This window comes from Buceros rhinoceros, unplaced genomic scaffold (genome assembly GCF_000710305.1).
Source record: "Buceros rhinoceros silvestris isolate BGI_N320 unplaced genomic scaffold, ASM71030v1 scaffold999, whole genome shotgun sequence".
NCBI classification, from domain to species: domain Eukaryota; kingdom Metazoa; phylum Chordata; class Aves; order Bucerotiformes; family Bucerotidae; genus Buceros; species Buceros rhinoceros.
Genome location: NW_010430694.1, coordinates 20,465 through 45,244, shown reverse-complemented (window position 1 = coordinate 45,244; position 24,780 = coordinate 20,465). Strand labels below are relative to the sequence as shown.

General features: G+C 38.3%; 1 protein-coding gene across 3 annotated transcripts in view; it reads right to left on the bottom strand.

Moving 5' to 3' along the window:
* Nucleotides 1–3,467: 3,467 nt before the first annotated feature.
* GUCY1B3 (guanylate cyclase 1, soluble, beta 3) overlaps nt 3,468–24,780 on the bottom strand; it is a 25,853-nt gene continuing 4,540 nt past the window's right edge. Inside the window, exons 3-12 of one of the 3 annotated variants that reach the window (XM_010143098.1) lie at nt 23,094–23,291; nt 15,582–15,812; nt 14,043–14,159; nt 13,109–13,242; nt 12,099–12,296; nt 10,709–10,946; nt 9,053–9,193; nt 7,782–7,936; nt 7,342–7,468; nt 3,468–4,083 (exon numbers count right to left, since the gene is read on the bottom strand). In XM_010143098.1, the coding sequence (XP_010141400.1) occupies nt 4,060–4,083; nt 7,342–7,468; nt 7,782–7,936; nt 9,053–9,193; nt 10,709–10,946; nt 12,099–12,296; nt 13,109–13,242; nt 14,043–14,159; nt 15,582–15,812; nt 23,094–23,291 (1,563 nt within the window). In that variant the 3' untranslated portion in view covers nt 3,468–4,059. Of the gene's footprint in view, nt 4,084–7,341; nt 7,469–7,781; nt 7,937–9,052; nt 9,194–10,708; nt 10,947–12,098; nt 12,297–13,108; nt 13,243–14,042; nt 14,160–15,581; nt 15,813–23,093; nt 23,331–24,780 lie in introns of all 3 variants that reach the window. The other 2 variants (XM_010143100.1, XM_010143099.1) reach the window with 2 other exon arrangements.

Sequence of the window (24,780 nt, the reverse complement as noted above, 5' to 3'; positions counted from 1 at the left end):
TGTGGCTTCCATGGAAATAAATAGGAGGCTTTACTTTTGGAGGGAACTATGTATGTAAGAGCTATATCGACTTTCCCGGGTGCTAATAAACCATTGCTGCTTATGATGCCTTTGTAAGGTAACAACAAAAACATGCAGCTCCTCTAAAAACAAACAAACAAAATATAGCCCCATAGCAATAGGGTGAATTAACAATCTGGGCAACAGTTTTTACTATCACACCAGGTCTAAGACACATACTGCTGTCTTCTGTTTCTAAAAACCTGCAGTGAAGGGGGATAAAAAGTCACCAGATCCTGCAAAACTTAAGCATGCGTCCAGACAGACTTAGTGAATAGTCCCAACAGAAATCACAGCAAAAAGGATAAAGGCCACTACTTTCACAAATAATGCATCACTCTCATACATTGTCAAATTTAGGGGCAAGGGAGTAACGGTATACCACAGCTAGGTTGGTGCTGGATACGGGAGGGAAAAATTTTGAACCATGAGCTGTGCAATAGCTTGTGATACCAATCAGAGAGATCAGAGCTGGAGTCCTGACATTCAGTCCTCTGCTCTGTCAACTTGTTCGCGCTCTCCAGATACTTCCCAATTTTGTACATCTGTAGATGTGTTTGCCAGGATGAGAAAGTTTGCAAGCTCACACCCTCCTAAAAGAAAACAGAGCGCTGCTTCTGTAGGTTATCGTTTGGTCTGTCCCCATGTGTAATTTTTCAGAAACCTATATGGAGTTAAAACCAGCAGTATTCCACCAATGCCCTTCCCATTTACTGAAGTTTCAAGATAGTTTTCTATAAATTCTCATTTATAAAGCCCTTCTAGTTTCCTAACCACAATAGAACATTTTAATTTCTTTTTGTGAGTAAAAGTTACAGTAATAACTGATGTGATAATACTGTAAAGAGATAGCCAAATGAATGTACCACTCATTGTTTATCATTCTGGTTTTTCCCCCAAAATTATCAAACATGAAATTATGTTCCCAAAATTGTTCTCACCGAGGACCGGATTTATAGTTTTTACATGTTTTATGACATATAAACATAAAAAAAAAAATTGACTGCATAAGGCTTATAACTTATCCCAATAGAAGCTGTGAGAAGCGTATTGGGGATTAAAAAAAAAATAATACATCCCTCTTACTATGCTAGAATTGACAGCATTTTTGCTAAAAAGTAAACACACGTATTTGCATGCACATATAAATTTTAGAAAATAATCAAGGTTTGAAAGAATTCCACACGGGGAAGGTCAACGAGAAGATGAGAATCTGAAAATGCGGCCGTATTATCAAATGGCCTCATTGGTTGTGGAATTATTTACAATGTAACTTCTAGATTGACAGCATGTGCTTAACAAGTTTGCCTGAGGATTTACTGAAGCCAGTGAGTCTCCTTCTGCTGTTCTTCAAGCCCCATATTAGGAAAAAAAAGGAGTGTATTATCTGAGAAACACTAGCAACAATCGGACTGCTCAGCCTTGCATTACGGAAGCCAGCTGGAGTGCCAGCTTTCAGATAGCAGCCGGGTACCAGAGTCCCCTGCAAAGCCACAGCCTTATAATACCACCACGGAAACCCAAACTCTTTGGCATATCTGAATTCAAAGGAAAGCACGTGACCCAGAAGATTACAAACAGCTAAGCTCTCCCTAACTTGCAATTTCATTGCTGCTTTCGCCTTTCTCCTCCTTGTTTCAACTCTTTTACAAAAAATACTAAAATAAAATAGGTGCATTTGTAAATGCCTTTGAAACAGACTTGGTAATTATTCTGCCTCATGTTTCAGGCAGAGAGCTTCTATCGAAAAGGAAAATCACTATAGTTAAGTTAAAAAGGCAGTAGAGCACACCTAAAAGCATAAAATACCTGCAGAAGTTTTTAACTGTTATCTCAGAGTAATATTTAACCAAAGTATAATTTTAGCAGCTGAATGAAGCATTTAAGTGAAGACCAGTTTTAGCAATAAAAGTGGTGGGGTGTCTAAGTTGTACTCATTTCCCTGAGATCAAAAGCTCTTATATGAATACAATATATGAGCTATTATTCTAGTGTTTTAAGAAATTGGTTATGTTACAGAGTAGCTTAATGGGAGCTTTAATACTTTGAAATTATTAAGGAGGTAAAATATAAACTCAAAGCATTATTTGAGTTTTCTGGCATGTCATCTTCCATCAGCTTGAAGCATAATACAGAAACTTCAGTTACTTCACAGTCATTTGCTTGAATTATGTCAACACACAAGCACAGCCATCACAAATGCCACGTCTTTAGGAGCCACCACTAAAGTTTTGGTAACCTTGATTAACTTTAAAGTGCTGTTATGTATTTACTACAGTCAGGGCGATCTCCCGTGGAGTGCTGGAATGCATTGCTGTCTGACCATGAGATGGTGGAAAGGAACGTATGTGGCATCCTCTCTTCATTTCCCATTCCTAAAGCTTTGGTTGGTAATGTACATGCTGCTGAAAGTGGATGGGTAATAATTTTTGATGGTTTATTTAACAATATTTATTAAATATTGTTCCAAGAGTTTTAAAGGAATGTATGCATTTTTGTGACCTTGTCTACTATTATTGGAGCATTAATCTACACATTTTGAACATTACTTTAATCTGAGGATGTGATCCATTAACCTGAGTGTGGGAGACTCTTGGACATTTGCAAACATTGAAACAATGACCCGAAAAAATTACGGAACAGAGAACATACTTGTTTTGTACCAAAAAATGACATACAGCTTTCACTGAAAAGAAAACGCCCAAATTTCTGTAAGTCAGTGGAAAAAATAATTTATTGCAATTTCTTTTGCACATTAACATGAAACATTTATACATATATATTCTGTGCTGATAAGGTATACTAGATATAGACAATTCTTATGCACAAAGTAATTGCACTATCCTAGTTTATAATGCAGAAATTATCAGTCAGGTAAGAACAGCTATTGTTCACATAAAAATGCACTATATGTTAAAGTTATAGATCTATGCATCTGAAACCTTGTCCACTTTTACTAATTATATCAGCTGATAAAAGACACTATGTCCCCTTACAAGCTTTACATCTCTTAGTTATGCTATGATGCCTAAAATATTATCAGGTCCTTCCAAGGAGTAACACAGAAGATCATTTCTGAAAATGTGAGACACCAAACCAAAAGGCAATAATGAGAACTGTATTCCGGCAGCATGCTTTTCAATTCCATCAGAAAAGAATCTAAGCACTACAGGTGGTCTAAAATTGTTCAGCAATCTGTTATTAACATGACAACTTAATTTAGTCAATATAAATAAATGAGAAATACATTGGAAGTGAACAGCACTTCAGCAGAAGTACATTGGCACATGCTTCACACCTTTGTATCAGACAACCACCCATCCCCTTTCAATACAGGAAATGTTTACATAGTGCCTACAAAGGGAAAATGCAGGATGATATCAAAAGAAGAACCTTTCTCCAATCAAGAATTTACAGTGCATCCCATGTTATTCACAAAATTAATGGGAAGCATGGTAATAGCAGAACCGAATCTGATAAACAACACTTATACAATAATTTTCATAATGCTGCTTTAGGTATTCTTTTTAAAAATAATCCTTTAGATTCTTTGTTCTGCTCCATAACTGAAATACCTATCTTTCCAGAAATGTCACTGGTTCACATAACCACTATACTTCAGAGATGAAGATGTGAAGCATCAGATTGAAGTGGTTAGTTATGGCATGCATACTACAAAATTTTATTCAATATTTTGTGGTGGTAGGAAGGGCAACATGACTGACGTGCAAAATTGCATATCAAAAAAAGGAAAGCTTGAAATACATGCTCACGGCAGAGATATAACAGTACCAAACATTAAGGGAAAAAAAGAACAGCAAGCAAGCCTGGAGAAAAATGGTAAGTATGATTTCAGGAGTAGAGAAAAAGACAATGGTACTGCACACGGCAATGGGACATACGATGTGAAATAACATTCATAACTCAACCTTACTGCCTGGCACCCTATCTGGAGACAGTACTGCACCCTATCCAGCGTCCTCTTCCTCTTCCCTCATCTCAGAAATCATCTTGTTTTGTTTCCTTGAGTGCATGCAAGTAGAATTTGAGAAGTAAGGGATTTTCTTTGAAGCAACAATACGGTGGGTCAATGCAGTGACAAAATACATTTTACAACTTCACAATATCAGTAAATAATAAAACACAGCATAGGTAACACATAGGTATTTCTTTTGAATGTGTTGTATGTGATGAACTACCACCTCTGACTGTGGGGACAGAGCAAAAGAGAAAACCATTTGAAAGGGCAGAATGATGTCAGTCAAGACATGTGAGGCTCTCTGCAAGCTTCTTTTTTTACAACAAATCTGTTTCTTAGAGAGAAGCTGCAGCTGAACCTCTGATAAAACAATAATAATGGTAATAATCTTATAACATGCAAACAAGTGGATGCAAAATGAGTAATTGGTCACAGTTGCTTTTGATCTATGTACCTGATGCAATTCTAATTTTTGCTGTAATGCTATCATGGAAGAGATTTCTTAAATAGAAAAAAGTAATGGAGCAGCACTCCAAACCAGCACTGATTCTTGTAAATCAGGTCTTTCCCAGAAATAACTACTGGTTCATGGTGACTGTTGAGAGATGCCAATTTAGGAACCAAGGCTGAGGTATGCTGAGCTGCTCCAACCCTATCATTTTCTACAGGCCTAGCAGAGAGACAGCATATTTTAAGCTTTACTTTCACATCTCTATGCCAGCTCTAACTATTTTGTGCTCTTTCCTCACCATATATTAATTACTGGGCTTCAGAGCAAAATATTCTGGTGACGGATTTGCAAATGCTGAGCTAATCACTCTCTAACGCATATAAAGAAAAGGAGAATATATCACTAATTTGAATCTATCCAAGATACAAAGATATTAGAGGTAGAAAACTTTGCTGTAAAAGAATAATCAGCAGAAATATCTTCAGGATGATTTAAAATTTTCATGTTTACTTCTGTAAGTCACTTGCAATATTCTCAGGTGACTTTTCAGTAAATTTACCATGTAGTTTCTGAGTATATGTTAACATGCCGTCTTTATTGTTAGGAACAGCATTGATTGAAAATAACAGCACAGCACATGACAGCACATTAGCATGCGTGTGCTTTTGAAAGGCCAGAAAGAATAAGATTCTGAACAGAAAACCAAGACTACATCTTTGACTAAAGCAAAGTGATTACTCTAAGGTAATCAAACATAGAAAGTTGATTAAATGATTTCTGGTTTTGGATTACAACTATTATGTACAGCCTATAGAGTGCCAGAAATAACACAAAGAGTACCCTCACAAAACAAAGAGAAACTGCAAACAGTTCAGAAAACCTTAAAGGAGTAAAACTCAGTGCAACTTTTTGAGTACGGACAGATGAAATTGTTCAGGGAGTGAAAAAGAAATAAAAGATTAGAGGATTATATTATTTCACTTTTCAAAATCACCTCTGACAAAATTATTATCAATTCCAATCACCACATGAACATATCTTTCTAGACACCTCCCAAACTTACTACAGTTTGGAAGAAATACCTGTGATGGGAGAAGTCCTTCTATCTATAAGAATTACATATATATCTGAATTTCAGAATTAACAAAACCTAACAAAAATTAGGGAGACTTTTTGAGTGTGCTTAAACTGTGAATCTTAAGTGCTCCTGAAAATCAGTCTGATATGATTTTTTTGTCAGGTTTATTCGTGCCTCCATGTCCCCCCCTCTACAAAGCTAGATAATTACTAGATAATAGTATCAGCAGGTACGCCTCAGGACTGCTGTGAGGATTAAGAAAACTAACTGTTGCACAAGCAGTATTTAAAATTCTAAACTATCTGAACCCAATATTCATATTAAATATCTGTGAGGCTGAAACAAGCAAAATAACTACCTGACTCAGTACCTCTCTGAAATTTTACACTTAAAATTACAATGTGCTCTGCTACAAATGATAGAACATAATTTATAATGCAGAAAAAGTGAAAGGTGTTTAATTAAAATATATTTTAAATACAACTACAGATTTGACAGAATAGTAGCCATGTGAAAATATAGTTAATCTTGACATAGAATAAAAATAGAAAAGTATTATCAAAAGTATCACCCAGAATATTATTGTAAGTAATATATACTAAAATACAGACTTCAGCTGAGTTAAAGTACAGGCTCTCCCCTGAAGCTTAATACTGAGGGTTAATACTGGGAGTACCATTAAAAAGTCAGTATTCATTTATCTTGGGTACCAGAGGTAATACATCTGGATTAGATCTCCTAAAGAGCACAAAGAGTTTAACAGCCTACATTTCATTTTCAGAAGCATATAAGTATTCAGACACATAATTAATCTCCTGTGACTTACAATAATTATTTCAGCCAAAGTAACTGACAACTTTCATTATTTTACTCAGGTGCACTTTAAAGATTAAATACATTAGCTTAAAACTCTCTCTTTCTGTATTACTTCAGGACAAAATTCAAGCTATGTAAATTACTTTCACCCTTTTTTCTCACTATTGGCAATGGGTGGAATGTATGCACCTGCTCAGCTACTGCAAACCAGTGAGCATTCTGTAAGCTGATTTAGTGTCTAAATTTGTAGGGCACCTCTAAGTCTAGACCTCATTGGCTTTTAACAAGATTTTCATTAATACATGCCCAGAGTGCTGAAATTGAGGCACAAGCTTGAAGACCACTCAGTGCTTGAAGACCTTTACCCTACATCCTTCTGAGAAGAGGATTTAGGCTCATCTGTCATTGCTGTATATTTCTAAAGCAAGATCTCTATCATGCAACAGTCTTTGAATAAGCAGATCCAGCTGGGGTTAAGTGACCACTGTACATATCAGGTGAGAACCTGCCTGCAAGTAGTTGCTGGACTGTTGCCTAAACATTTGAAGGCACGTTTATTCTCTCACTGTAAGAAAGCAAGTGGTTAATTTTGAAGTGCTGATAACCAGACATGTCAGCTAAACAGAAATGGACGTTATATTGCAAAATCTAGTACAGTGGAGAAATCTGTAAGAAGAGGGAGACATAAGTATTTAAACACTTGGCATTCCCTCCAGAAATTTTAAAATACCAAAGTATTCTTTCAGCGACTGCACAAACTGCAAAAACAAATAATCAAGGACTTTAATGCGCTGTCAAGATAGTAAATGGATTAATGAAATGGTGGTGTACAAAACTTTTCATTTTTTCTAGGGAACATAAATTTTTGCAAATGCAAATGGATCTCAGTGGTTTAGATTAAATTTGTCATGTTTATGCCTTGTTTAAAAAAAAAAATTACACTCTGGTTAGTCATACCTCTGTCTCTGTATTCTTTCTGGACAAAAACCAAACCTGCATTGGTTCTTTTTTACCCTTCATAGAAACTGGACCCCTGTACTCCAGGTGGAACTGAGGATCTGAGTTTTCTGGTGTCATAAGACACCTGAAATTGAAAGAGAAAACAGGTAAATGTATGTGTTATGCATGCACACCATGCACTATATAAACTGTTAAGCATGCTACAGATATGTGAGCAAATTAACAAAGAAGTCAAATCCATCTCTAGAGCATTATTATATTTGCATACCAATAACAGTATATCATAATACAGTCTACCATACAGATTCATGAGAACTCACGTACTTAAACAATGTGTGGCAGGAGTTCACTTTCAACTCCAAAGACACTTTGATTTTATGCGTACAAAGTGTTTTCCTTTAAGATGTCAACACCAACAAAAATACTGTATCACTCACCTGTAAGTATATTCAGAGACATTGATCCTTCCCTTTTCTCCAGTAGTTTCTGTTCTGCTTGTTAGATTGACAGTATTTCCAAAAAGACAGTAACGTGGCATCCTTTGGCCTATGACACCTGTGACTACCTCACCAGTGTGAATGCCTATTGTTATCTTTGGAGAGAAAAAATAAAGTTTGAATAATCAAAATCAATGTAACTCATCTGATGCTTCTGACTAAATACAGGTATTATGCTGTTTCTATCTACTAGAGTTTATTTTTTCGGTTTGTCAAACATGCTTCTTCAAAGCCTTGCACCTTGTGTTTTGTGTCACCTTTTTTAAGGTACTGCAGTGTCATGGCTCTGCCTCCCACACGAAAGAACAAACTTCCTATGTTTTCAGCATGCACCGTGCCTTACTGCTATTATGTGAAATTACTGCTATTAACTGTGAAATTAAAACACAGTGGAAAGAGAAGCATACTCTGCAGTTGTGATTAATCAGTGCTCAGAAGATGCAGAAATGGATGGAGTAAGTCAAGAAAAAAAGATGTTTCACAGAGGAAACATAATGGTATTTTGCATTTAAAAGCTCAAGAGACAGGACAGGGGTTTGGAGAAGTTTGTTCTTATAGCACATTACAGTTATTGTAAAGCCCCAGATCAAACCGTCTCACTTCTTTGCCCAGTGACAAACTGCAGAACACAGATCTAAGCTAGGTGTTAGACCACTAACAGTCATGTAAATAGAAATATGCATCATACACATTTCTTATTTGCTCTCACAGACTTCTGATGAGACTTTCAATGCAGACTTCCCAGTTCTGTATTAATACCACAACATTTTCATAAAATCCCACAGTTGCCAGTAATCTTTGCCATAACTGCCTGTGGAACTATATTTTTCTTTCTGATGCAATATTTTCTCATGCTGACATGAGGGTCTGAAGTGTGATCAAAATTATCAGTGAGAGAATATTATTGCTCTATTCACTGAGATGAAGATGACTCAACAAACTGTACTTGATGCACAATGGGTATTTGTTGAATAGATGGAAATGATTGGAAAACAGACTTAAATGTTGCAGACCTAATTCAGTCCTTTAAAAGGTTAAGCACAATAAGAACAGGTCTGGGAACTGCACATGTCACATCTACATATGATCATATTTTTTGTTGATTTCACTCAAAAAATCTAACAATAACAAAGCTTGCACAGACTGGACTTGAGCATTATCATAATTCAGAGCACTATCATCATATCAGAGTGGGCCACACATTTACTAACCTGTACAGGCTCACCATCTACTTGAACTTGGCCTGCTATTTCCATCATATCCAATGCCAGGTGACAGATAGATCGTGCGTGATGAATGCAAGGCTCTGGTAGACCACTCACTGTCATATACTTGTCCCCAACTGTTTCCACCTGTCAAGACATGTATTTTCCAATTACTTCATTACCATGGACTTTAGAGTACTAGTATGGATGTAGGGCTTCCTTCAAGACTGCCTGTCCTTTCAAATAGTTTCCCTTTACTTTCCATTCAAATCACCCTAATTCCTGTCATTTCTACTTGTTATTGAAGAGAATTTATCGAATGCCCACAACGTAACAAGATGACACTGTGACTGTGTATACTTGAGCCTCTCTTTTGGGGTCTTCCAAATTTCTGTAGAAACCAAGCACTATGTCTGATCACTCCCTTGATTCACTTGGTACAGCACATAAAGTTAATTTCTATTAGAACCCTGGAATTAATCTTATACGTAGGTCACTCAGAAAGTAATGCCTCCTAGTTACATCGTGTAGAAACCAAGCACTATGTCTGATCACTCCCTTGATTCACTTGGTACAGCACATAAAGTTAATTTCTATTAGAACCCTGGAATTAATCTTATACGTAGGTCACTCAGAAAGTAATGCCTCCTAGTTACATCGTATTTCCAGGAAAGCCACAACAGCTCCAAAGAGCACAATAACAGCTATTTGATAGAGCAAATTCTCAGCTACAAAACACTGTCGACGCAGTCACCACCACTGGCTGTGCATTTTCACCAGTGATGAACAGGAGCCTGCGTGCTGCACTCGGCATAAAAATCTGCACCAGCAAAGGGGACCCACCGTCACTGCTGCCTCACTGTGCAACATCCACTGTTTGGTTTCCATCAACGTTCAGCAAGTGTTGATGAATGTCATGGGTGCAATATTTTCTGCATGGAGGAGTTCAGTTACACTCCTTTGCTTCATATGCATTTCCCTGTCAGAGGCCGTGCTGTCAGAGTGCCCCTCTGCTGCTGTCTGTCACACAGGAACAAAATTTAAAGGGATATTGGTGCGCAGATTCAAACTCTACTGCCAGCCCACCAACATCCACCTCTGGCTTCATGGGCCAACATAACAAAATAGGAGGCATTCCTTTTGGATTGGCCCTTGTACCTATGAACACAAAAGCATACACATGTACATATATATGGAATATATATATAATATAACTCCTCCTAACTACCTGCTACCAGCCCCATCTGCAACTACACCTCATTCCTAATGAATAATGTAATACTACGTTGTAATTCATAACCAGGAGACGCATGTATATGAGTGAAAAACTTAAAGCACAGTGTCAGCAGAACCAGAAGCTGTGTAAGTGTTCACATCTGTTAAATCTGGAAGCAGATTTATATATTCACCTAACGAGTGACTGTGCAGAAACCCTGCTGACCTGCTGAGAACTAAGGCCTTTTGTGTTCGTTCACACATTTAGAGATAAACAACATACTCTTCTTTAGCTATGTAATATCAGGTAACACAGTTCAAGGACTGAGAACATAACTTTTTTTTTTTTTTTTAAAAAAAGCCTAAAATCCAAAGGATGGAAAAGAGTGACATCATAGGAAATTATAAAAAGTCACAGATTAAACACTTTGAAAATCATCTGCTTACCTTATAAACAAATGGATTCTTTCGTGAGTCAGTCAGAATATCAAATCTCGTGTAAAGATCATTTAAAAGATTGACAATCTTCATGGCTCCCTCTCCAGAGGCGTGTTTACTACAGAAGGCATTGAATCCAACAATGCCACTGAAAAGAATGGTCACATTGTCATACCGCTTAGCTGGAACAGGACGCTTGTGTCTCAGCTCATTTGCCACTGATGGTGGTAGAACAGAGTACAGTAATCTAAATGTGTAAGAAAAGATAGGCACAAGCAAAACTGAAAGAATGTGGAGACAGGTCTTCGCATCAGCACTTTACAAATATTAACTTAGTACCTCCCACAGCTCTTACAGCATACTCGCATCATCAAAGAGCAATATAAAAGATGTTTACTGAAGAATATACTATTTGGGAAACAGGAACTGATCTACATCAGCATGCCTAAAGCCATGACATTTCAAACACATATTAATACATCTAAACTACCAAAAATTGAGGCATATATTGCTAGTTCTTCTGATATGATCTGTTAATAGTATCTTGGATCTTTTTTGCTTATTGTTTAAGCGTTTCTGCCATATCCTCAGCTCATAATCTGGTTTTGCTCATAGAACCATAAAAACTGCAAAAAAGGCCACGAAGAGATCAAGCAGTTTTCCAACTCTGAATACAATTCATGCATTGCTAAATGTCTCCTCTTCTATTGGGGATGCTGGGTTTATTGCACATCTTTTTAATTAACAATCTATATGACATAATAACACTTGTTCATATTACAAATTACACAAATAAAATCCTAATCATACAAACAGAGCTTCACCCTACTCTTGTGTACTCCTTCAACTTTCTAACTGCCATCTTAAGATGTAGTTCGCTCCATATACAGGTAAGTAGGCAAGCTGAAGATCTCTGAATGTTTCAGAAATCTTGAGCATCATTTTGTATACAGCCTCCTGCACAAACCCTCATTAGCTGTGTTTTTGACAAGTTCACTACTGCACGTGTGATTAGTGAATATTTCAGCTCATGATATAGTGACTGACACTGTTCCAGCGGCTGCCAAGAAGACTAGAATTCCTGAAGATAAAATGACTTTATAAATCAAGTCAACAGGAATTAACAGAAAAAATATTTTTTAGGCTTCTTTTCTCTCTGACTCTTTCATCCAGCCCTTTCAAGTCTTTTTACAACAATATCCAGTATTCTACTACATAACACAAAATCTGTCAATAGAATTTATAGAACACAAATGTTAATTCTACTGCTAAACAAGCATAATCCACAAGAAATTCTTCTATTACAGAGATGGGAACTATGTCTTATTTTTGAAGAAGGTAGCTATAAATAACATATTGCTGTGACTGTTTCAGTTCAAAATCAGGATTTGGTTCTTACGTGTCTGTCTTTTTCTTTTCATCTTCCAGAGCACGCAGTGTGTGCTGCAATCTGTCAGTGAGGATCTCAAGCTCTTGAGTCAGTTTATATTCCTCTCTGAACTGCTCTCCCAGAAGAACAAGATCACGGGTAGCATCATGCAATGGAATATCACTCAGATATAAACCTCTTCTGGTTAAATCATCCAAGTTCATCACACTACAATGTGGAGAGATACATATAACAATACAGATACAATTAAACTTGCCAAAGGAGCATTTAAAACTCAAATGAACAGCAGAGGCTGCTGAATAACAGAAAGATTATGCTTCCAAATCTCTGTCGAGCAGGACAACATACCCTTTCTAAGAAACACCTTATTTGTGTTCATTCATGTTAACACATGGCTCTTGATTTTTGCATTTAAACACAGAATTCTCATTGATGAATTCTATGAATATATCAAATGTATATACTTCAGTACACAAATAAAAGTGAGATTACATTAAAGCAGCCTCTTCCCTTTCTGTCTTCTTCCACTCTCTCCCTTTTACACAAGAAATTAATGTACCATAACTGGGTAATCTGATGTGTTAGCTCAACATGCTCGTAGATAAAAGAAGCCCTCCATTCAATTCCCCATCCCAACCACTTCTTTATAATCATCACTGCTCTATTACATCAGAACTACTGCAAAAATACCATAATCCACAAGGAAACCATTGTGGTGTTTCTTAGCATTCTCAGAGTAACAAACAAAGGACAAAACTTGCCAAAAATGATGGGACCATGAGGAATTCCCAGTTGTACAAACTGTGCCAGAGCATCCCAATGTTTATACTGAATTATTTAATAATCAGTCAAGTTCTAATGTTTAAATGCTCCTCCCTCTTTTACTATAAACACATCAAAATCAATAAAATCAATACTTGAACCAATTAATCTCTGTGGCACTTGTTTCACAAGTATTCTTAAAATTATTAATTGTAAAATGAAAATCTGTATTATAGAACTCTAAAGGTTTAAAGTACCTTGGCGAACAAAGAAAGAGAATGCTGTCTGCTTCAGGCAAGTAGATCATTTGCCCTTTCAGGCGTAAGCAGCTGATTTCCGTGCCAGTCAGTTCATCTTCACACTCCAGCTTTTCCACATCCAACAGACCCTCCTGGTGATGAAAAGTCACAATTATGTAAGGGCAATGGTATGTCTGTTACGCTTCAGGCCAGGTTCAAGTGGCTTCATTACGAAGGCAGTCAGAATATTTCACAGCCTACATTGAAACATAATTAATTTCTCATTTGAACACCATACACTACCCATATTTTAGTACCGTGATTTGCTACCTCCAAGATACAAAGCACAGTATCTTTCTCTATGTCCATGTTCATAACTTCTTGTTTTCTTCTGCATCATTTCTTAACAACAGTTTGACAAAAGTATTGCCTATTCTGTGAAGTTCTACCTGTGCCTGGGAGTATCTAAGAAATCCTCTTGGTTTCTCTAAGGTACATTTTTCTATCAGTAGGCCCCTTGACATAATAGGTGCTACTCTACATGCTGCATTCATTTCTATCACCCGCCTCCTTTCCTGGCCCCTCTAAAGAAAAGGACACAGAATTGTGTATGGACATACGGACTCCATTTGTCTCCCATATAGTTAGGAAGCAAAAGTAAATGTAACTGCCTGCTGTGTTTACTCTGGTACACTGCAATATAACGGGCTGGCCCCTTTCAAAGAAAGCATCAGATGGGAAGTGTACGTACTTCGCCATTCCTATAAAGCATTTTCCCTAACAGCTACACATGTATTCACACCTGTGACGACTTCTTGGTTCAAGACTCAAAAACAACTGAGCATATTGTGCAAAGAATTTTCTCTGAAGATTTCCGAGCTTTCAGCACCTCTTCTTATCTCTCCAAAGCATACTTACTTGAAGAAAAGCCAGGTGAATATTCTCTAGTTACCTTGGTCCTCAGTACAAAGACTGTATTGATATGTGAGAGGATCCCATGGAAACTAATATCAATATGAGGCCGGACCAAAGAGAAAACTGACAATAGACTGCAATTTCCTGGCTGCAGCTAAAATTAAAAAGAAAAAAAAAGATTGCAATGTTTTCTAATAAAAGTATACATGGAATGATTATACTCAATTTGCTTAGATGACAATACTGAATGGAAGAGAATATATACTTTATGCATTTCTCCATTAAAACACAAGGTTTTTAAATTAAGGATTTTACATCAGAAGTACACTGACTTCGAAGTGCAATTCTATCTGCAGAAATTACTTTGTAAAATTGTGTTAGACTATCACATTTGTTATCTGTCAAACTGTTCCCACTCCACAGTAAGAAAAGCTTTCTAGTGTTTTCCTCCTAAGCGACCACCTTCAAACTCTCTTTCCAAAAAGCTATGTTCTCTAAAGCATCATAAAAAAAGATTCCAACAGCCATCCTCAGTGGACTCAACAGTTGGTTACAGCTGTCCAGTGAATGCCCTCAGGAAAAATCTGGCAGAGCTACTTTCTTAAATCTTTCTGCAAAATTCAGAAAAATTATCAAAAACAAATTGCAGAAAAAATGAAAAAACATAAAATTACATTTTAAAAGTCTGTAAACGATTCAGAAACAACACGGTATGTGCAACATTAACCTACATAATTTGATGTTTTCATTGTGTTACCATTTGCTTATCTTACTGCTTTTACCTGTTGCTTACTTTTAGAAACACTGCCAGCTCTTTCAGGCAAGAACTCAGGTATCCTACTCATGTACAGAATACACAACATTAAATGGACCTCTGAGTACTCTTTCACTGTAAATAACCAGAGGAAATCACAGCAGCTGCATTCAGTTCCAAACACACACACACACACACACACACACCCCCCCACGCGCACGCGCACACACATACATATGTAACAAACACAGTTAGGCTCACCTTAGTTAATACTGCTGCTTTTGATGCACAAGCCAAGAAAATATACTACAACTTCTGTTATTGTGCTCTTCAGTTATTGTGCATCTGACAGCTTAAGTATTTGAAGGCATTACTGTCAAGTAATACATACAGACCTGCTGCTACATTATACAATAGTATGGGCAACATCAGTACCTGAACCCCAGGCCAAGTTGCACCTTGACTGTCTCACATTATAGAGTTATCTACCACTTTCACAGCAAATCTATCTTGGAGTGAGCTATGAGAAAGAATCAGGTATCAAGGTAACACCTGAACTGTGGGGGTGATTAGGTTTTTCCTGTTCAAGCTTATTTTTTTACTGCACACAAACATGATCGTAAGGAACAGAGCTGTTGTAGAATCAGGTCTATTTTCACAGTCCTTTTTCAAACAAGAGGAGCACAATGTAGTAAAAATTACACAGTTACACAGATATTATGTTGAGACAGAGAAACCTAAATCTGTTTTATCGTTAAAATAAATCTGTGAAGCATCTAGCATTAGGAATTTCTGTTTATGTATGCACGAGAATCATCTAACCTGTGGAAGGACTCTGTATATAGCATTGCCACACTGCGTGACCACCAGATCTCTGTCAAATATTATGTGGAAAGGAAAGGCCTTGCAGAAAGTATAGGGACTGATGCGAGACTCTTGAGTACCATTTTCTTCAAATCTGTCAAGGTCTTCATAGTAGTCCTCTTCTTTAGACTCTTTCTCTTCAATTAAAAACTGAATGTGGTCACATTCCTCATTTCTCTGTTGAATAACCTAGAAAAATGAAGGAAAAAATGAAACATTGAAACTGCGACTCATTAATAACTGAAATGCTACTATGAAGATAAGAATACATTTAGAGCAGAAAGATGAATTTGAGAATGATATTTGCTTCTTGAAAAATACCACATTCTACTAAGTACTTCTGATTTTAGAGAGTCTTTATAATTACAGGTAAATAATAATGCCTTTACTTAGCCACAGTTGCTCTTTACATGAACGCCATATTGAAGACCTCTCAAATACATTTCATACAGCCCAATTAAAATGCACATCCAGAAATCAGGGGGCAAGGCTCAGGTTATGCTTGCTTTTATTGGCACGTGCCAGGAAACAGGACAATCCCCTTGAATGAAGCCTTGAGTTACTCAACACTCTAATCCTTATTTTGATGAAATTTGTCTGCGAAGTCTGTAACACAACAGCTGACAAAAGATGGGCATGTTGCAGTCAGAGAAGAAAGATGGATGGAGCAGATGTCGGAATATACAATCGTTACACATTCAAGCAATGATGACTGCAAGATCAGGACCAACAGATAACACTAAAAGCAATGACAATTTTCTGCGAGCTGCATTCCATATTAAATGAAATCACAGTAAAACCAGTCATCTACATCAGTCAAATCTCAAGTGTCCTGAAAACAGCATTTCACACTTTACAATAATTTTACTCAAAATTAGTAAAAAAATATTAAATTAAAAGGGATTATTTTGTATTGCAGTATAATTAAAGCTAATAACTAACAGAATAACATATTTTACCACGAGAGGCCAAATTTATCTCTTCTCAAGCCTAATTAGATTTATGACTGGAACAGAACAATTCTATTTACATGGTATTGTTTAGTGGCAACTTTCTGGAACATGGTGCATCTGATACTACTTTCATGTGGAGTCTGATCCTAAAGCCACTGAAGCAAAAAAAGACTTCTTAAAATCTCTAACACATCCTGACTCTGCCCTTTACACATAGTCTAACCATAGTCTAACAGATTTACAGTTACATTATGAAAACATAATGGATATGTACAAACACTGCACTTGATCCCTAAGATGTTTAGTTTATTAAATGTTTTTCCTCCACCACTAGTCAACTAGCTGATCGGTTGTATGTTAAGTTGGCTGTACATCAAGTAACCTAGAAAAAGATCGGTCTACTAAATTTGCCAGCTGATGTAGGTATCTGAAGTCGGATGTATGAATAAGTTCAAATGTTATAGATGATAGAACCTAATTTCTTCAAGAAACTGTGTTGGCAATCCATATGGCAGTGTTTGGCAAAGAGAAGTAGGAAATTATGAGTTAATAAGAGATAAACCTGAGAAAGAATATGCGGTAGTCATTTGAGGAAAAATGTTATGTGGGTTTGTCTAGGAAAATGGAACATAGTAGGTGGAGACCTAGTTTTCCTCTGAATTCAGAGTTTAAAGGTTCTCCACGTGTTCCTCTTCTCCTAAATCATTATCCCTGAAAATGTGAGAGACTGTGACCATACTGAGGATTGACAGAACATAGCTAGAGTCTTAGTTCTTACTTGCTATCACTCGTACACACTCCCACTGGTTTTACTTTAGTATTATTACTATTATTGTGTCCAGGGACAGCTGGTATTACACACAGTAACCTTTTTCAAATTGTGTAGAATTATCACTAGAATCGATCTGTGCTTCCAGATCCTTTCCAGACTTGGATCTGACTTCAAAGCGTTGCTCTTGACACAAATGGAAAGAAAAGCGTACTTTGGATGAAAAGCTTCTTCATTTGGCAAAGCAGTCCTAAAATTCATTTTTAAAGATCTAATAATTTCTAAAGAAATGTTTGTATTAACAGCACAATACTTTCCAGAAATATTAGCATATTAATATTCTGTTACCAACCTGGACCTGTACTTACAAGGGTTTCCTGCTACCATGCGGGTTTTTCATAACTCCCCATTTTTTTCCATTTATTAGAAAGGAATGACGCACCAATAAACAAAACTCAAGTGTTGGTTAAAAAAAACCCTATTAAAATAGAACTGCTACATGCTTCAAGATGTCTACCTAAGTTTGCAACACAACCCTCCACATATTCTACAAGCTTACACAACGATGTCAGTAATCACACATGATGTGCTTTCCTAACCTTTATAGATCAGAAAAAGTAACAGTGTAAGGCTGCAAATTTCCCAGGCATCTTTAAGTTCATTTCCAACACTATTTTTGCTCAGACTCGAGGGCATCTAGAAATGCTTGCTCTACTAGTGCATGACATTAGTTCAGCAAATGAATAACTGGCCAAAACCATGGAAATGTGTCAGATCTACAAGAAAACCATAGCTCCAGCTGCACACTCCTGGTAAACCTGATATGCTGTGGACATGGCTGGTTTACTGAACTTGATTCTGGTCATCCATGAGCAGACCCTTATTAACAGAAGCTACAATCATTACCCTCTCCAGGCTAAGAAAGCTACTGATTCATCCTTCAGTAACTTCTTATGGAGATGTAATTTCATGATGTCTTTTCTGCTCACATCATTTATGCACTGTCTAATCCTTGTATCTCATTATTTCACCCACCTTGTCAGCAAATTTAAAATGAGCATTCTGGACATTAACATAATATGTTAATTCTGTCCCTTTACCCTTGTACCTACAGATCCAATCTAATTGGCCAGGCATAAAGACATGCCCTAGATACTCTGCAGTAGGGTTAACTAGATTAGAACTTAGTTTAACTCTGCAAGCAAAGGCTGCAAGCCACAGAACTGCATATAATTTAAATATTGTTGAAGAAGCCTCTGTTAAATGCTCAACAAATGAAAGTTCAGTGTCAGAAGCAACAAAGTCAGGAATCAAGTCTAATTCTTCCTTCCCCTGCGGTTTTAGCTGGTGAAGTGGCATCAGTTCACCACGTCTAAGAGCTCAGTCACCATAGTAACTGCAGTTAAAAACTGGAGGAAAAATTACTCTCCTGGTTTCAAAGAGAATATATAACATCTAACCGCTAACCTGCCGGTGCTTTCCAAATCATGTATCTTCAGAGTTTGTCCTTGCTTAAGACAAGTGAAAAGTCACACCAATATTCCAGGGAAGGACAATTCAGAGAACTTTGAATGACTCTGTGGTTTAATGTATTTAAGCTCCAAACAAACCAAGCACTATCAGTGTGATACAGCATGTATAGGGAACACATGCTATCTCTTAAACTTTCACTTAACGTATCTACAAGACAAGACTCAATTCTATTGATAGGAGCGTATCGCCAAGATACACTCATATATCAGCACGGAATCTCTTTAGACAAGGATCTATTTCCATCAGATTGTGGAGATTAATACCAAGTCAAGGTTTTGCTATTTAAAGGTCAATATAGGATGAAATTCTCTATCTCTTCTTATCAACACTGACTGTGCTATGGTACTTAAATTTCACTGCAACTGTTTCACGGTGATCTTGAGGCAAAACTATTCACTCTTAGCTTTGTCCACCCGAAGTTAAAACTGAGGGATGTCTCCACCTGGCAAATGGTTTCAAGGTAGAGACTCTCACTGTACCAAAATGCTGAGCCTAGAACTAGTAAGGTTTCCTGCTGCCCTTGTGTCAGAATTAGAGGTTGATTATGCTCCACTATTGACTTAAACACATTTTAATGTACGGATCAGTACTGCTTGTCCTCCATAAAAGCACTTACGTAGTTTTCAGGTCAGCTTTCCAGCTGGTCACATTCTGGCTTCATATTTCTATACTGTCATTAATAATGAGACAGTCAAAAATTGCTATCTTGTCAAGAATTTCCCCTGGCCTTTTCTTATGTGATACTGTAAACAATCTTTGCTGTCTAAAAGAAGGATTTTGATAGTCTGCTCTCAGAAAATAACAGAACTGCAGAAGTCTGTTTTTCCAGCAGATTTCTGGGCTTTGTAGGATTGTACAATGTTCTTTGCTGACCCGTACAATTTATAGCCTTGAGGGTATCTCTGTCCTCACTTTATCTTCACAGGTCACCCTCATTTATACACAAGCAACCTCCAACAAGTGAAGTAGGAGAAGGCGTAGCCAGAAGCTGCTAACAGATCTCATGCTAAAGCTGATAACTAGCATCACGAAGATTTTTAGTTCTCCTACTGAGACTGGCAGAACTTAAATCTTCTTAGCGTGTTCTCAAAAGTCAGCAACAATTCTTGGGACAATATCTGCTGCAAAAAATTATATACTCTTAGTCTTAGCTCTATTAGCTAAAAAAGGATTACCATACCACGGAGGATAAGGGAAACTGGATTTGAACTAATTAATCCATTAATGTCAACCTAGGCTTTCCTGAACTATACAGCTGGAATTGTGATTTCAGGTTCAAAACAAATTGCCTTCCTTTCAGTGCTGCAGAGTTTGACACTGTTTCCCACAGCATTCTGCTGGAGAAACGGGCTGCTTGTGGCTTGGATGAGTGCTAGCCAGGCCCAGAGAGTGGTGGTGAACGGAATTCAATCCAGCTGGCAGTCGGTCACCAGCGCTGCTCCCCAGGGCTCACTGCTGAGGCCTGTCCTCTTTAACATCTTTATCAATGATCTGGATGAGGGGAACGAATGCACCCTCAGTGAGTTCACAGATGACACCAACTTAGGGGGATGTGTCAATATGCTTGAAGGTCGGGAGGCTCTACAGAGGGATCTGGACAGGTGGAACTGATGGGCCGAGGCCAATGGTATAAGGTTCAACAAGACCAAGTCCTGGGTCCTGCACGTGGGACACAACAACCCCCTGCAATGCTACAGGCTTGGGGAAGAGTGGCTGGAAAGCCGCACAGGAGAAAAGGACCTGGGGGTGTTGGTTGACGGCTGGCTGAATATGAGCCAGCAGCATGCCCAGGTGGCCAAGAAGGCCAACAGCATCCTGGCTTGTATCAGCAATAGTGTGGCCAGCAGGAGACGGGAAGTGATTGTCCCCCTGTATTGGGCACTGGTGAGGCCACATCTTGAACACTGTGTCCAGCTTTGGGCCCCTCACTACAAGAAGGACATCAAGGTGCTGGAGCAACGAAGCTGGTGAAAAGTTTAGAGAGCAAGTCTTAGGAGGAGCAGCTGAAGGAACTGGCGTTGTTTAATCTGGAGGAAAGGAGACGCAGGGGTGACTCATCACTCTACAACTGTCTGTTCTGGTAGGTGCTTTGTACAACCCACATTTCTCCTTTGTCCCGCTTTTGTCTCTGCGTGACCCATCGACTAAGCTGGCAGAACTCCCTCTGACAGACAGAACACCAAACCACACAGAGGAACAGATGTGGGTAAAAATAACCCAGAAAAAAACGTGCTATTTTGAACCCAGTTCGTTTCCTCAGTCTAGTTTATTTTACAGCTTCACAACAGCTGGAGAGACACAGTTGAAGAAGCTGTCATAAGACAAGTTTAAGCAGTAACGACGGAGGACTGTGTAAGCTGCCTGTGGTACCAAAAGAACTGCTTGTCAAGCAACAGTTTCAGCACGCTTACAGCCAACTTTCCAACATGGTCCTCCTTGTCTGTCTCAACACTTTGAATAAACAAGGACCTACAAAGAGGATTGTTTTGATACTGTTGCATCCGTCCATATCTGATTCCTAACACCTGCTGTAAAAGTTTGAACTATGGATGTCTACAAAGTAGAATTTAAACACAGAGTATGGGAGAGGACATAGAGTGATCACTACTATCTAAATACTCAGTCATAGCAGTACTAATACTTTTGTCATTGGGTTACTTGTAAACCTCTTATCTGAGCAAGATCTTATCATGTTTTTGTCATAAGCTTATGAAACTGGAACAGATTTTCTGAGCAAGTATACAATGAAAGTGTGCTAGAAATGTAATATGACTATGAAATTTTTTTTTTTTAAAAAAGAATGCTTGCTTTAGATTCCTTTCTACTTGATGAAAAGTATTTTACATCAGTTGCAATATTTCTAACACCAAAAAGCTTTTATTTGGTGTTTTTATCCAGATATATCTGCACCTTGGACCAATTGATTTTATACCACTATGTATGCAAGACCTGATCAATTAAATCATTCTGTGGCTCTGTATGCACAAAAAGCAGAAGCCTCCTTCCCATTTCACAAGTGTCTTAGCACACATGACATTATGGAAAGTCTGCAACTAAGGAACATTTTTCCAATTCTGGGGCTGTAGGTGTATATCCAGCCACACTCCCACAGTGTTGCAGAATGAGACCCACAAACACATCTTGGTTCTGGGAAGGACCTGGCACACAAGCTGGGAGGAAAACACTGCTCGCCAGCCAGGCCTCATCAGTGAACATCAGCCTCACAGCCTGCACCTAGATGAAGAATCTAGGACACATAGACGAAACGTCCGTGTTCTCGCAGAACACAGAAGACAGTGAGAAATATATGCCAAATATAAAATAAAGGGGAAAAAAGCACTCCAAATAACCCAGTATCTAATTTCTGTACATGCCATCTCCTTCTTTGAACAAGGGGATATTGTTCTGAACTATTCTTGACTGAGTCTATTTGTAAATTAGTGCTGGCCTTCTCAGCACATGCCCGACCTATCCTTAAAGCAACACAAATGGTGATGGCTCTTGCTGAGTCAGTAGTTATGCCATTGCTTCACAGAGGACAGCAACAATTAAAATGATTGTTTGCCATCACTTCACTTTTGATTTTCTTGATTTTGTCCTAATGATTCACTCATCGTCATGGCTTGGCTTCGTGAACGAAGATCTGGGAAGGGCTTTTCCCACGCTCACTGCAAGCGATGAGTGCACCCTTCGGGGCTGCACGGTGGATTTTTTAGGTGAGGCATCAGCGTGCACGGAACCGGCTCCACCCTTTACACCTGAGGTTCATCTGCCAGGGCCTAGCGAGCTCGGATGGTGACAGCGAAGTCCTCGAGTCGTAGGTTTGGTTAGAGTGTCCTTCTCTTAGATGGAGCCTTACAAGGCTGAACGAGCTCCATCTGCCCGGGTTTGGAGTCAGAGTTGTCCTTCTCCTAGGATGGTGCCCGAAGGCTAGTGAGCCCATCCTGCCCGTGGACACACTTTGTCTGACCCTTCAGCTGAGACCTGTCTGGCTTGGGAGACCCCACCGGAGGCACATGCCACCACCAGCACAGCTCTCAACCTCACAAGGGCACGCAAGCTCCTTCCCCACGGCAAGAGGGTGCCCATGAAAGAGTCGCTGCTCTACCTCCGGACATCACAGACCCGGGCATGGGGCGGCCGGGGCCTGCCAAGAACAGGAGTCCTGGAGATGGTGATATAAACTTGCAATGTGTTCATCCCTTCAGACATTACCTTCATATCTATTTCTGTACCGTGGATCTGTTGAGCTACCGTTTTGATGATTCCAATGACAATATCCTGGAGACCTTCTCTTTCCGAATAGTAATGCAGAATGAGTCCTTTCCCCTTCTCCGCATCAGTGCATCTAAAGGAAGGGGCCCGCATACCCGGATAAATAGTAGCAAGGTGGTCATGCAAAGCATCCAGATTCTGGAAGAAGAAATGAAAAACCTGATTATAAGGCATTTGCTTATCAGTTCTGAAGAAAGTAAGTACATATTCTCTCTAATCTGAACACCTTTCTCCTACTGCTCACATTTCCTGTGTATTTGCCTTATTGCTTGTCATCATAGCAGGCTTCTCAGGTAGCTTGTGATGTTATTTCCGTCTACTGTGGCAATATTTGGACAATGGATGGTATCAAAGTTAGCACTATTAAAAATTACTCAATAGTAAGAATTAACGCTGTATTTTAAAACACTCAGATAATTAAACACTTCGTGTGTTTCTCAGCCCTGTTCATCTCTTCTCATACATCTTCATCCCTTCCAACTCTAGTCCCTATAATCTCCTCTTCAGTTGTGAATTTAGGCATCAAATGAAAATAAACGTCTCTGAATAAAAATGAATCTTCTCCTCATTCTCAATGAGAGAGGCTACTTCTGACAAAGTAACAGTCAACCCAAGTTTACACGGCCTGACAAAGCTTCAAATTTTAAAGTAAAGATTTAAATGATTGAAAGACCAAGCTCAAATTCATATTTTCTTTGGGAATAATTGAAAAAACCCACAGAATACATAGAACATATCAGAGCTGCTGTAAAAATGTTTCAGCAAAGGTTATTCAGGAAAGGAAAGAGGTCTTCCATTTTTTTCAGCTTATGTCCTGGACATCTTATGTATTTATCTTCAAATCTTGGCCAGACAAATTACTATCCGAAGAGGAAAGCTAAATGATAAATCAATAGGCATATTTTATAAGGACACTAAAAAGAGATCAAAATCATACTTAGAAGACAATACCAGCTCTAACTTTCGATTGTGAAGCAATTATGAATGCTCCAGGTTGCTATTTACTGTGTATTTAACACAGAAAGAGCAACTTACTTTGCTGGATAGTGTTGCAACCCACATGATTATCGACCTGTGTTGTAAAATTCATACAATTCCTCCACATCTGAAGTCCAGAACATTACTGCATATTTTAAAGGTTGTTCTCTCATCTCCCCTCCCACCCCCACCTCCAGTAACTGCTACCACCAAGCTTTGCACACTGTTTTCTGCCAGCACAAACGGAAGTGAGGTGAAAATATTTTCAATGTGCTGTCTGAGCCATTTGCCACATTTCATGAGCATCTATCGACCATCAAATTGGTGGAAGCACACTGAACTTAATTTCATGTGAGCTGTGAAGTGTTCGAACAGCTGCTTCTTCTCCCGGGAGGCTTCCAGAGGAAATGAGACTCTTAGAAATGAATTCTGTAGGATGCACTCAGCCTGGAACTTCATCCTTCAGTTTTTTAGTTTGTTTTTGTTGCTATACCAACATCTCCAAATAAAAACTTGAAGAGGCAATAATCTGGGAGTCAATTCATTCCAGCTGTCTGTCTGCACTGAACTGCAAAAAGCAAAATGCTCGAAGGCAAGTTCTTTGAGATCTTTGCAGAGTTCAAGACAATGGAATTGAAAGAGACTGCTT